The sequence below is a fragment of the Rhinopithecus bieti genome, unplaced genomic scaffold (assembly GCF_001698545.2).
Source record: "Rhinopithecus bieti isolate Rb0 unplaced genomic scaffold, ASM169854v2 scaffold_33303, whole genome shotgun sequence".
Classification (NCBI taxonomy): domain Eukaryota; kingdom Metazoa; phylum Chordata; class Mammalia; order Primates; family Cercopithecidae; genus Rhinopithecus; species Rhinopithecus bieti.
This window is the reverse complement of record NW_016814421.1, coordinates 728,579-743,459: the sequence shown is the minus strand read 5'-3', so window position 1 is coordinate 743,459 and position 14,881 is coordinate 728,579. Positions and strand designations below refer to the sequence as shown.

The window sequence follows — 14,881 nt, the reverse complement described above, 5'->3', positions numbered from 1 at the left end:
CTCCTTAATTGTGATGCATTTGCTGAGTTCCCCTCTTCCATCGTCGGGCCTGCTCTGATGCCATATGGCCTACCATGGAACATTTAACTTGTCAGATATAATGGATTGTCCTGGAAGCAGATTTTTGCTTTGAGCACTCAGCTCCTTTCTTGCATTTCACTCTCAGCTCCAGGCTGCAGGATGAAGGATTGTGGTGGAAATGCAAAGAAGAGACACACAGTTGATTCCCCTTAAGAGAGTGACCTATATGCCACAAAATTTTGCCCACGTAAAGAGGCATTATCCCCGTCACTGGCCTTAGCAGGCTGCATGTCAAAATCATTTAAATTTCCCTGGACTTAACAGATTGTGCAAACATTTCAGAACTGAGAGCTTAGGAATAATGAAACATCGTCATTTTAACTTAGGCAGAAATGGTGTTAGCCACATTGGCCAAAGGAGGCATATTACTTATTGTGACCTATGTGTAACATAGGCCACCTGGTTTTTAGAGTCTATAAATTAAGTTCTCTCAAGTTTATGAAGAATGCTAAAATATAGATAGATGGATAGATAGATGGATAGATAGATAGATAGATAGATAGGTAGATAGATAGATATGTTACTTGGCTTGTTTGTTTTTGTTTGGTGAATAGAGAGGTGAGGTTGAAATAATCATTTAGGAATCGCTTCTTAGCTTTTTGGCTAAGATCATTTAGGTGGAGGGACAGTGGCAGCTAATTATCCTACCAGGCTTTCTAGCTTGAAACTTAGGGGCAGGCCTTCCATTCATTCTAACCTATTTGAAATTAGAGATCGAATATGTTGTGGATTATTTAATTGTTATCTGTAAAAGTAAATAATATCGTCTTTGTTCATTTTAATTTGGTGCTTTTATGAACTATTTTTTTTTTTTTCAATTTGTGCTATTGTTTCAACAAGCTTAGAAAGTACTAGGAACAATTTGAGACTTTTGCATTTATAGGAAAACTTCTTTAAAACAATAAACAGTGCCCTACCTGTATGTATGTGCACATACATAGCTGTGGGGTACTCTTCTGGTATAACTACTGTAACCCCAAAGCAAATACTGTGATACAGAGACACAGAAGAGACAATTCGCAAGTAAACAATCAAACACAAACCAGAGGGAAAATAAAGAACTCACATATCTCAATGTATCCATTAAATGCTACATATTTGATTGCTCTAGGGTTACAAAAGTTAATTCATAGATTTGTATAAGACACACAGAAATATATACACACTAAAAGAGACTGTGCTAAGGGTAATTCAGTATACTTACAAAAATATGTGTTATGTTAGAAATTTAATATTTAATTTACTTCTATAAATTCATGCATTACAAATAAGTCCTCATACAGGTCAGATGGGGCAATAAAAACTACTGTGACCTTGAAAACTGACAGAAGCTCACTTCTGTACAAATCTTTTTAATGAACAACTTTCCATGGAGCAGCTAAGAAACGTCTGTTAAAGTCAGTATTTAATACTAAAGTGTACTTGTGTATATTTCTTACCGATCCTAAATTGAGCACGTTAGTTTTATCAATGCCACTGATTGGCCAACTGTACCGCTCCTCCCCCATACAGATTTGGTGAGACTTAGTACTAAATAAGTTTGGGGAGTGCCAGGCCATAGGCGGCTCTTGTTGGGGCATGTGCGCCCTCTGCTGGCTCCTCAGATAGAAACTGACTGGTGTGTGAGGTTCTTAACTTTACTTTTCAAGGTTGGGTTTTTTTTGTTTTTTGTTTTGTTTCATTTTATTTTTATATAACTGATCAGATATTTACCATGATTATAAAGTTTTAGCTTAATACTGAGCATGGCAGTTAATTTGTTTTTATTTGGAAATAAAGGTGAGGTTTTGTTTTGGGTGTGTTTTTGCTAAATAGATAGTCCTGATAGTTCAAATAACATGCAACGTTTGTAATAGTCTTGAGTTTTTGAAGTGGTTGCTTGCATATCACAATTAACCATATTTTCACTGCTTTCATATTCCCCTTGGCTTGATTATATTTGAGAGTATTCTTGTTGGACTAGGTTGGGAATAGAACTTAAAAGGGGATAGATAAGCCATTGAAATTCTGAAATATGACTATTTGTCTGTAATGGATGTGGTAGGTAGTCCCTAGTAGAAAAATTCCTGTTTTGGTTGGTCGATAGTTTTCACTTGCTTCGCCGAGGAAAATGAGTACGTTTACATCATAATGCTTTATAAAGGCATTTTTGGTTTCCTTGCAAACCATATTAAGCTATGCTCACTTGCAGACATTGAGAATGGCAGTTTGAGTAAAATCTTTTTTGTTTTGTTTTGCTTTTGCAGTTGTTGTTTATAGAGTATGAGATGTTAAAGGAACAAATCACTGATGGTCTCTTTACTCCCAGGACACAGGAATAAACTATACAAGGGCAATTACAGAGGAAGAGTGCCAGCCCCTCTGCCATCGCCTGGGTGGAGAGCATCCTTGGGTCCTGGTAGTGACGGCCAGGGCTCTGGGTAACGAGTATGTCTTTTAAAAATGGCAACAATTAGGCCGGGCGCGGTGGGTGGCTCACGCCTGTAATCCCAGCACTTTTGGAGGCCAACACTGGCAGATCACGAGGTCAGGAGATCGAGACCATCCTGGCTAACATGTGAAACCCCGTTTCTACTAAAAATGCAAAAATTAGCCAGGCACGGTGGCGGGCACCTGTAGTCCCAGCTACTAAGGAGGCTGAGGCAGGAGAATGGTGTGAACCTGGGAGGCGGAGCTTGCAGTGAGCCTAGATTGCACTACTGCGTTCCAGCCTGGGCCACAGAGCGAGACTCCGTCCCAAAAACAAAAAACAAAATGGCAACAATTTTGTTGACAAGGCTCCATCAAAGTCTTTATAATAATTTAATTTGTGTAGGTGATTTCTGTGTATCTCTGAAATTAAATGACTTGGTTGAGTCAGTTTGGTATTTGTTGTACAGAGAAGGCAGTTTAGATTTTTATAGTTCTTTTGTCTTATATTGCAAATTTCTCTAATTTGTAAGCAAAAGCCATAAAAACTTCCAAACCAGCCATGGAGTGAACAGAGAACTTAGAGATGCGGAAGGGCAGAAGTGTCATCTACAGGTTTTTTAAAAATTTTTTTCTTCCAGTTTTCCCTCTAATTTTAGGTTCCAGTTACCTTAAAAATTTGTTTTGGATAAATTATATAAACTTTTACTTATTAGTGTTTACTTATTTTGACTTAACATTGTCAAATAACTAAGAATTGCATTCTAACAAATATTAAGTCCTTATTACCTCCGTTAGAATGTCAACTTGCATGAAATCTCACATACATGTCTCTCCTGTTACCACCTTGTCTTCAATGAGGTTGTTTTGGATGCTCTTTCTTGATGCTTCTCTGGGTTCCCATTATATCCCTTACTGATGGATAGCATTGTGTTACTCCTGGTATTTTCGTCATCTAAACTCTTACCTCCTTGAGAATAATGCCCATTGTTGACTCTCTTGCATCCAGCACATGGTACACAGGAAGTACCCAACAAATATTAATTTCCCTGTATTATGTTTTTTAGGCCTCATTCACCACTATTCAGATGACAGTTTTTGCAAGTTTCAGGATTAAAAATTGTAGTCTGTAAACATATTATATGTAATGCATTTTATTTTCTTGCATACTTTTTATAGGATGAGATCATTCTTCTGGCTACTCCTTGTCTGCTTTCTCTTTTCTCTTTCTCCTCCCTCTCATCCTTCCCTCTGCCTCTCCTCTTCCTTCCTGTCCTCCTCACCTTCCTGTCTTGATTGAGTCATGCTCCTAGATTCAGTCATTGGGAGGCTTCTCTTAAACATCTCAGTGTGGGACCATTCGTCTACCAACCTTCCCCTTCCTTGAGCAATAACTAGTGCTGCAGGCTGGTTGGACTCTGGAGAGTGTGGCCCTGCCTATCTGACAGTTTGGTTATTATTATGGGCCCATTCTCTTGAAGTTGATCTTGAAGAGCAGGCTTGGCTGGAAAACATCATTCTTCTATAAATATAATGGTTAGCAATCTTCCTACTCTTTGTCTTCCTTGGAATGTGTTTTGAATTCTGGGCTGTTACTCCCACTCCCCTCCAGGTTCTCTCAGTAGTTCATGTTTAGGGGATATAGGTCAATTGTATTCAGTGCTAAGGCTAGAGAAATGGTCATTTAATATATTACAGATAGCTATACAAATGGCAGCTGGATTATCTTCGGTCTGGGGTTAAAAAATGTCACTTATATATGTGTGTATATATGTATGTATTATATCTATCTATATACCATATATAACATTGTCATGCCCCCCCATTCTTTTGATGTAGTTTTGAGTATCATATCCAATGTGTGTGGTTTAAGAGATGAACACTGTTACATTCGTGTTCATTGTAAACTTAGCTTGAAAATTAAGGCCATCACCTATGTACCGTGGTCCTTAAATACACAATTTTTCTATATAGACAACTAAGTGCCTATGTAGACTACTCTATAACAAATAAAATACTAAACCTTTTCCTCTTTTTTCCATCCCACTGTGGCTTATTTAGAGTTTTATCATTTTTATCTTCTACATTTACTGTTGCTAAGACTCTAGTGGAACATTCAGTTAAATGAGCAGCAAATAATTTATGATTAAAAGTGATTTGTGTGGTGAAATGTGGCTGCTGATTTCCTTCAGATTTGCCAATAAATTCCAAAATATTTAGCCAGGGAACAAAGTCTTGCCCAGATGATGTTGTCTCTATTACATTCGGCCAGAAATGTCACCCATCTCCTCCAATGAAAGGGAAAGGACTGAATTCTCTCCCTCACTGTGGACTTGTCATGCCTCCACGGAACATGGACAGTCAGAGAAGGGGCAGAAGGGCCCTTTTAAATGAATGAACCAGGTGAGGTTCACTAGAGTTGGATCCTGTATTCTAAAGGTGACTTCCACTCTTGAGATAGAAGAGAGATACTTTCAGAGCAGTAGGCCAATGGATCTGATCAATGAGAAGCAACCTTAACAAAACTCCAGGATTCTCATATTTGGGATACTGTTGTTTATTAGAGGAATCAATTTGGCAATGTAAAACTGATTTCTTTAAAAAAAAAACAGCCTTCATTATTGGAGATGAGCACATTTGAAGGCCTAGCATGCTGCTGGAGAAAGGTTTCTGAAACCCATGAAATGTATCTGTTTGAAATGACCTTGGGGATCAACAATTCCTTGTCTTTTAAAAAAACTCTGCTTAAATAGTTTGTTTCTAGTAGTAATCTACTTTTTGTTATCCATCATGTTACCAGGTTTATTGGAGTTTTAGCTAATGTAACCTATAGAGCTGTGCCTATCACTTACATTGGTTGCTTGTCTCCCTAGCTGGTCAGAATAACCAGTGGAATTTTATTTACAAGAAAAAAAAATTCTGCTGGCCACGGTGACTCATGCCTGTAATCCTGGCAGTTTGGGAGGCTGAAGCAGGTAGATACTTGAGGTGAGGAGTTCAAGACCAGCCTGACCAACATGGTGAAACCCCATCTCTACTAAAAATACAAAAATTAGCCAGGGTGGTGGCATATGCCTGTAGTCCGAGCTACTTGGGAGGCTGAGGCAGGAGAATCGCTTGAATCCAGGAGGTGGAGGTTGCAGTGAGCTGAGATCACACCACTGCACTCCAGCCTGGGCAACAGAGCGAGACTCTGTCTCAAAAAAAAAAAAAAAAAAAAAAAAAAAAAAAGAGAATGCCATGCTCTACTGAATTCACATACCATGGAGAAGAGAACCCAGGAATCTGTTTTTAGGCAAAGTCTTGCTGATAATTCTCCTGATCAGCAAGGTTTCTTAGCCATGAATTGAATTTGAGGCAATTGCTTTTCTCCACACTCACCAGCTCACCGTGAGTCTTCCTTCTGCCTAAAAATACAGTGAAAATATTTTATTTCTGCTTGCTTTTGACACCTTTAGCATGTATTGCAAGATGAGCTTTTTTTCATTTTATATGAAAACTATTATGTTCTTTTGAATAAAAAATAAACTTTCAAATGCATATGCTGTTTTTTCCAAGACCACACAAGTCCTTAATTGCCTTGGTTATATCCAATTATCATAGACTCAAACTGCAGTAAAAATATAAGATAGGGTAGGCATCACTGTGAAGATATTATTCACATAAAACCAATGGTAAGTTACTCATTAGAAGTAAGTTGAGTGATTTCAGGGTTGCCCTTAGTCCTTCAGGTCTCTAGGGGACCCTTGTACAAATTGCTGATTCAGAAAATCATTACTTTGGTGGTTCAAGTGGTACTTTAGTGGCCTTAAAGAGTTATTTGACACACCTCCCCAAACAGCTAAGTTATCCCCATGATTATGTTGATTAATTGCACACTCTGTGGAATTAGTGTTATTTTCAATGAAAGATTTTCCTGCGTTCGGAAAATCAAGCATAAAACTCATGTGCTTTAATTTGATAATGTGTGTACTTCTCCTAAGCAGGATGCCAAGTGAGGGGCTGATTTTGGCTATTGTTGTCTGGGCCATGTGAAATCATCTAGGACAATATTTTTATTCTGCACTGAAAAGGTAGTTTTTGATGGACTGGAGGATGTTCACTCAAAATGCTTATCGATTCGGACATTTTCATCCATCAAGGAACTTGAGAACTCTTTGACTTTATGAATTGAGTTTAAATTATTTGGGGAGAGGATTATAGTAGTGAGAAGGCAATGGTTGTTGCTACAGTAGGCAGTGATAATAATACATCTAGAAAACTCCAAACAGAGGTGTCGTATTGTGGGAAAGTCTTGATACTGAAACTGGAGGTCTGTGTGCTAACTTCGCTACTTCATATCTGTGCAGCCTTTTTAACTATATGAGCTGGTTACCCTTAATTTGAGTTACTTCATCTATAAAAACATGGACTAAAATGTCCATTTAATGAGTTTTAGGGTGTGTTGTCTTAAATAATGTAAGTTAAATTTGCATGTGAGATAGTGCATTACAAATATAAGTGCTTTATGGAGAATTGAATATAGAATCTGAAATTCTTCACTTAGCAGAGCCCTAAAGTGAAGACTTTTGGTGGCACCTTAAGATACGACCTGGGATTTCAGTACTCATACTGTGTTAAAGGCAGCACAGTGCCTAGATGAGATGAGGTGAATCAGTGAATCAGTGATGAAATGCAGCCAAAACTCACAATTTCCAGTGGGATTTCACAGTTTCCAGAGCTATAGACCATTACTGAGTATTCTGTTTTTAGGGCTAAAAGAACATCAGTGAAAGAGAGGGTTAATGCCAGTCTTTTCCAGAAAAAAATGGTTTACTGCCCATTTTTCATTATCACTTGATACATACAAACTATGTGCCCGGTTAGTTACCTTTTCCCCTATTTGTCTTTATAGGATTTCCTAGGTTGTTGGATGAGTAGTTTATTTGCTGTAATGGAGTTGTAATTCTTTTAGCACAAATTTATTTTACATGTGTATTTTTAAATGACTGTGGATGAAGGCAGAGTTGTCCCTGTATCGTAAGATTCTGTAGGAGAGAACCAGTGCTCTTCTCTGAAATTTTTGAAATCGAAAGAATAATGTCACCTTCTGCTTTTTTGTAAACCCAGAGTCTCACCTCCAAACTGGGATCAGGAGTAAAGTTGACTAGCTAGTCAGAACAATGAAGCTACACCTGCATAGCCACAGATTACCATAAGAAATATAAGCCAATGGAAACCAGCAAATTAAATAGTTAAAATGTTTTCATATCAATTTAAATAAAATAAAAATTTAATTATTGAACCTACATAATTTATCTGATAGAAAACTACAAATATATAGTAACCTGATATATTCTTAGTGTTAAGTTTTAAATAATAGTAGTTCTTAAAGGCCATCAGCTCTTGTATTAGTAGACACAAAAATGATGAGGACAGGCATGTATGCTCAAGTCAGTTTAGGAAACGTTGTATAAAACTAAATTGAAAGCCAAGTACAGTGTCTCATGCCTGTGATCCCTGCTCCTCTGGAGTCCAGTGCAGAAGAATCCTTGAGCCCAGGACTTTGAGAGAACCTTGGGCAACATAGTGAGACCCCATCTCCTTAAAAAAAAAGAAAACCCTGAATTAAATGTCTCAACTGCAGTACTTCTCAGAGCCTTTAACATGGTAGATACAATGTAAATCTGTTGAGGGGTGGGGAATAGCTTGTAACAGTTCGTAGATTCTTTTAATTAGTCTCCCTTTTGGTTTTTGGAGCATGTTGTGGGACCACTATTCTGTAAATGATGCTGAGTGATGCTGGGTTGTCCTGTATTATAATTATATTTTTACTTTTACTCTTCTGTACATCTTAATACAAAGACATAGTCTTCACATAGAGAAGGTATAGAAATGCAGTTTTCTGCCATGTTTTTGTTAATTAGTTGCTTTGCGTTAACGTGTGGAGATGGTGGCAGTTTATTGTAAGACGTCACAGAATCCATTGTGTATCATTTGTGCAGCTATAAAGTACCTAGAGACCTTTTAGGAATAAAACACCATGTAAATGTAAATTATCATCGCCTATAAGACACTTTCATTAATTTCATATCAAATTCATGAGTGTTTTGAGCTGTGGGATTTGAGAGTCTTCAGTGTCGGGCCTCTAGTTTATTTATACTTTTTTTTTTTTTTTTTTCCGCAGAGTTTAAACACCAGCAGCATAGCATAGTGCTAAGAGCACAGTCTGGGCAAACAAACTGCCAGGGTTTGAATCCTCGCTCTGTCACTTGTACCTGTGTGGCTGTGGGCGACTTTCTATATCTCAGTTTCCTCATCTGCAAAATGGTGTTTGTATTACCTGCCTTATGGGGTTGTTGTGCAGATTGAATGAATCATTTTATATAGAGCTTTGAGCAGTGGTTAATACATGGTAAGGACACAGCTATTCTTATTTGGATAGGGAAGGAAAAGGCAGGCGTGGAAATGATGAAGGACTGTGAATAATAACCTCATGTGTATGTTCAGAACTACTAAAAATTTCAGTCGTTGTTTAATGAACTAATCCTTTCTACATATATATAAAGAAAGTCATAGGGTAATCAGAGAGGGATGAGTCTGAGGATGGGGACAGAAATTTATTCTGAGTCAAACATGTTTATGATGAGTTCCCTAGTCCGATGCCAGGGAACAAAAGGCTCATTCTTCAGTTCCCAGAATGAGGATTAACAGTGAAACAGCCTTGCCTGGTATTGTCGTGCAGCATCAGATAATTTTTCATCAAGGCTTTTCATGGGATGATATATTCTCCCATATAGATGCATCTATTTTAGTAGTGGGTGAAACACCTGTCGTTTATGTGTAATTTTAAAAGTGGCATTTTACAAATGAAAGGATACCCAACCAAACATGACCCTGTTATTCTCCTACTGGTCAACCACAAGAGGGATTGTCTCTGTTAGAGCTTATCTCTAGAAATCATTGTATTGGTAAGTTGCTAGTCTGTCTCTAGCTCTTTCTAGGTGGCTTAGGAAGTGTCATGTGTATCCAGGGGCAGTAATCTACCAAAGGTGATCCTTCTTAGAAGTATCCCTATGAGTGGAATGGATTTATGAGATAATTTTTTTCCCTTTATGTAATATTTTCATTGTCACCCCATCCCCTTACAATAGGATACCATGGATATATTGGAAAAAAAATTGGAAGTCAAATGGCTGATAATACAAGAATATAAAAATATTCAATTTGAAAATCTGTAGACATTTGTTAACCATATCACCCTCAAATAAAAAGCAAATTTTCCTGCTCCTTCTTGGGACAGCAAGATAAAAGATTGTTGAATAGATCAGCAAAACATTGACTTAAAAAAAAAAAAAGATTGGAAGTTGCTTGCCTTTCCTGCTCATATTAGTTTTTCCCGGGCAGGGGAAGCAAGTGAATCCTTTATTGATTGTCATTTGGTGCCATTTTTAATAATCAAATTTAAATATAGGCTTTAGCAGTGGACGGGTTCGATTTGGACAGAACACATGTTGACTTCCTGAACTGTTTGCTCACTGGAGAAGCCGACTTGTTCTGTAGACGGGGCTGCATGTTGATCTCCTTTGTCTCCAGAAGGATTGATTGACGGATGTTGTGTCTGCTCATTTACAGCGTTTTCCTTGTTTAATTTTAAAAATTGTGACATAGTATTACATGTTCCCTTGTATACATCATTTTTGCAGAAGAAAGTTGTTTAGCCAATATGTCGACTTAGTTTATGAAATCCTCTCTATAGCTTTCATTCAGCCCCTCGTGTACTCCATTAGGTCATATTCATTTCATGCACGGCAAATCGTCACCAGCAGCAAAATTTAACATTTGGTCCTTTTAGGTATAAAAATGAATCAAATGCCTGACAAGATTTGTTTCTGGTGTATATTTCAGAATCTCCCCCCTCCCCCCACCAACCCCATCTTTATGGGCATACAACAAATGTTACTAACGGGTACTTTTAGTTTTAAAAATATGGACAACAGTACTCCACGCAGTAAAAGACTTGAGCGATTAATGCTACCCTTATGCCTCTTTTGAGTAGTTTTAGCCATGGGGCTTGGCACTGCCACCATTGTCTTTGTGCCAAAAAATATCCGCAGCGGCTGTCGCATTCTAGTACCGGAGGGTTGTCTCGAAAATTCCGCAGTGAACGCGCCGGGTTTGTTCATCACTGCTATCTCTTTTAAATATTGGAAAAATAGAATCTTCAGCTCTTTCAAAGCCCCGTTGTGGTTGTGGGGATGGGGGGAGGCGGGTGGTGAAGAATGAAGAAAGGAGGAAAGAGACTGTCCGCGCCAGCCAGTTGGTATAAGTGACAAAAATCCATGCCTGACATAGAGTAAACACAGATATTTAGGAGCTTTTTTGTGTTCATGAGCACAAATAGTTACTTAAGGATCCTACTCAAACGTGTTATCAGCGCTCTTGAAAATTTTGTTGTCTGAAACAAATGTTCCAAGTGAATTTTAAGCAGAAAATCAACATCAAGACCACAGCTATTTTTTAATGGATAATTTACACAAAAGATAGTTTCTTTTCTAGAAACTGAGGTGCCCTTTTAAAATGGCTGCTTTTTATCTTTAAAAAAAAAAATGATAGGAATCGCGATTTTATGTTTGAGAAGGTGCTTGGGCTTTATCCACAGTGCCTGATTATTTTGCTCCGAAACAGGGGTTTTGGCTCTGAGGGCAGATTTATAGTTGAATTTGGGAACAAAAAGATGTAATAAAGTTAAAGGCTTACACTATCAGAATGAAATGTGTTCGCTCATGATCTCTGGACCGATCTATTTGATGGTAAAAGTGGATGCTACAGATGAAATCTTTACAAGGAGCATAATCCTTAAAAAAAAAAAAAAAAAAAAAAAAAAAGAAAAGAAAAAAAAAGTCCACCTCCCAGCCTCCTGCTGGCTGTGTTGCCTCTTTGGTACCTCGCAGACTTCGACAGAGCCCTGGACGGGTGCCCATTGATGTCATGGAAACACTCAAATTACTGAGAATGATTCATGTCTATGCTGGTCTCTTATCCTCCCCCACACAAACAGGAGTAGATTTTTAACCCTGACAACTTGTAATTTGCAGTGGGTTTATTTTTGTATCTGGATAAATATTTTTTAACAAGCAAAATTAAGATTAAGCAGTCTGTATCTGATATGATAGTAAAGAATGCTGGGTTCCATGTAGCCAAGAGTACTTTGGGGACTCTGTAGCGTGAATTCATATTCTTCTCCTCCTCTTTCCCTCCTCCCTCTTTCTTTTCCTACCCCTTGATCTTTGCATTCCACTCTTCCTCTCTTTTTCTCCTACTTATTCTCTCTTTCCTTTTAAAATCCTGCCCTTTTATCTTTAAAATAATGGAAGGGGTAGCCCAACTTATATCTATAAGTGAGGCAAATCCTGGCAGAAAAATTCCTCCCTCCAGTTCTATGTGTTGGAGTCGAGTTGGGAAATAATGCTGAGTAGTGAAATTCTACAGGGGATAGCTTCAGGAATTCCTTCTAGAGAAAAAAAATAGATATTTTTTCTTCCTTAAACTGTATTTTACAATTTAGATTTTTAGAAATGACCAAAACAGGACACTAGATGTTCAGTGTCTTAGGAAGTCAGAGCAGATTCTACTTTATCCATCTTTCTGTCTTTCTGCCTGCCTTCTTACCTGCCCAGCTTCCTGCCTGCCTATCTGCCTGTTAAACAAGTGAATATTATGTCAAAGTAAGTGATGTAATGGTGATATTGAAGCATTCTTAGATGCAAAAGCTTAAGGAAGGACACACGTCCTTTGATAGCTCATGAAGGTCGAGCCTTCTCTGTTAGTAACATTTACAGAGAGAAGTTAAAGGGTGTAAGTAGCTTAAATTTGAGGTACACAGATGAGTAAATATGTCTTTGTGACCATTCCCACTGCTGATACAAGTATAAATGTATCTTTTCTTCAATGTAAAATCCTCATGCAATGGAAGTTATTCTGTTTCATCTTCTACGACTGACAATCTGTGCGATGGTGTCTTGTTTCACTGAAATTGAAACTGATATGGGCATTGATTTTATACTTTGCACTGAGTGCTAGACCAGAAATGGGGCGGAGGTGTTTTCCCAACTTTAAGATTCATTAAAATCAGTAGAAAAGTTAATACTGGGAAACAGGGGGTTAATTTTAAGACTTAGGTTTGGCTTTCTTTGAAAACTGCTATCCATTTTCTATATGTAATGACTTGGATACAGGGTACCCTTTTGACCAGATAGAAAATTTATGGACATAAATGTATCAAAGATACATTCTTTGTGTGGTGTCAGGAAGGCATAGTCTAATAACATTGCTATTGCCATTGACCTAAAAGATAAAAAGGCTACTGTTACTTTTAGCATTCCTGTTGAGTTGAGAGGGGAAAACTTGGGGGTTGTAAACTTCAGAAGGAAATCTATTCAGCCTCTCAAAATACAAGTTTAGAGTTTTCCCATTGGATAAAAGAATAGTGTAGTCCTATGTATCACATACAGTTACTGTAAAGCTCCAGTCTTGATGAAAGAAGTATCCTTTAGACTTGAATGGGGTGGGGTCTTAGGCACCTGCACCTACCTGCCTCTTTTAGCTCCTTGTAATGTTCTGGTATGGACAGATTTCTACAATTATTCTTCACATGTCGCTATCTGGACTCTGCTGCTTAGATCTCTTGTAATGTGATTTCATTATCTCCCTAATGATTATTGGGGTTAAACTTTAAAAAGAAACAAATGAACACCCTTGATTTTATTCTTAGGTGTGGCCAAATGGCATCGAAGGGTCCATAGATCTCTGTAGAGTAGTCTGCAGATAAAAATCGGGTTGTTAGAATTGGAACCAGACATTCACATTCCACAATCCCTTGTGCTGCTGGGTGTATTGGTGGAATCTGAACTTGGGTTCAGAGTAGGCAACTTTTCAAAAGCCCCGTTTCCCAAATGTAAATTCCATCATCATCTTGATCATGATGGGACTCACTCCTGGGAAAGGGAGTTTTTGAAAATGAGAGAGAGAGACTCAGAATTTTGAATAGTTTCTTTGCTAAATTCACCATCTGGAGAGCCTTTGATTGATTAGTTTTAGCCTCACCATTAAGTGTCAATATAATCAATGGGAATTACTAGGCTAGGGTCATTACATAGATAATTTGCCTGCTGTGTAAATAAAAATGAAATTGTTTAAATTTTGTGCAAGAGAAAGTGAAAATAAGGAGTTACGATTTGTTTGTTAGAGAAAGTGGAGGCCATTGAAATGACAGTTTTTGGAAGTGTGGAGCAGTTTGGCTAAGAATAGGAATGAAGGATATTTTTTTCCAGTTTATCATAGCCAGAGTGAGGAAGTGTTATTCCCTCTCTTGCTTGCATACATTGCCAGTAGTGCCTACTTTACGTATGTAAACATCGGGGAAGAGCAGTAGATGTCTGTTACCTGGAGGAGATTTTTTTTTAAGGAAAAACACAATTTACACTTTTTTGTTGTTTCTCTTGGCAGGTAAAACAGAAAGGGGCTCATACTCATCTTATGGGAGAGAATCAAACTTACAGGGTTGCCACCAGGTAAGTGAGAATCTCCGTTGCAGAAGGGTTGAGAGGATTAACCTGGTAAATCAGTTTGTTTGCTAAATTAGATGATGCATTTTAAACTGTGACACCAAAGATGCACTGGCAAGTCAGATGATGGCTCTCTCTTTAAGTAATGAAATAACACAGAGCTCAGAACTAATAAACACCTCATCTTTAGATCGCTGCTGTATCAGAACTATGTTCATGGGCTTGTTTTTATTTTTTAATCCATCAGCCAGTACCAGTGGCACTGTTTGCAAACCAGCAATGTCGGTGAAAGTGGTTCTATCAAAAGAGTTTATTTGCAATTAAGAACTTAAGAATTTCTTACGCAGGAAAGACTTCACGGAGTCATGTGTCAGACCCTGGGTTTCGGGTGGCTATTGCCCTAAATTATAGTTTTCATAGGGGCTGTATGAGGTTGTGTGAAAACAGGGTTGTATTGAGGGATAAAAATGTCTGTGAAAATATGATTTGTTGTCCCTTTTTGTTTCTGAATTGTTTTTGGCTGGAAGTCAAGGCCAGCAGGCTAACAGTAAAGCCGTCTCAAGGGAAGCATGCGTGAGCTAGAAAAATAAGAGTACTTTAATTAAATAATAAAATGCCAGTGTAATACAAAGGTATAGCATGTGTGTGTTTGTGTCTCTGAGCACTCTGCATTTGTATACTTTAAACTCTCCAGAGAGAGGCTATTTCTAAAAATACTATCAATGGCTAAAAGTGTAAGCTTTGTTTCAAGACAATTGAGTTTTATAGATGCTTTCTTTTCAGTTCAATATCAGTATTAATCATGTATTTAAAATCTTTTTTAAAATTTATACTTCCTTTTATTA

General features: G+C 37.8%; 1 protein-coding gene across 14 annotated transcripts in view; it reads left to right on the top strand.

The window, feature by feature from the left end:
* TCF4 (transcription factor 4) overlaps window positions 1–14,881 on the top strand; it is a 371,585-nt gene that overhangs the window by 174,114 nt on the left and 182,590 nt on the right. For all 14 annotated transcript variants that reach the window (XM_017850137.1, XM_017850133.1, XM_017850136.1 and 11 more), the window contains one exon: window positions 13,978–14,042. In XM_017850137.1, coding sequence (XP_017705626.1) covers window positions 13,978–14,042 — 65 coding nt within the window. The remainder of the gene's footprint in view (window positions 1–13,977; window positions 14,043–14,881) is intronic.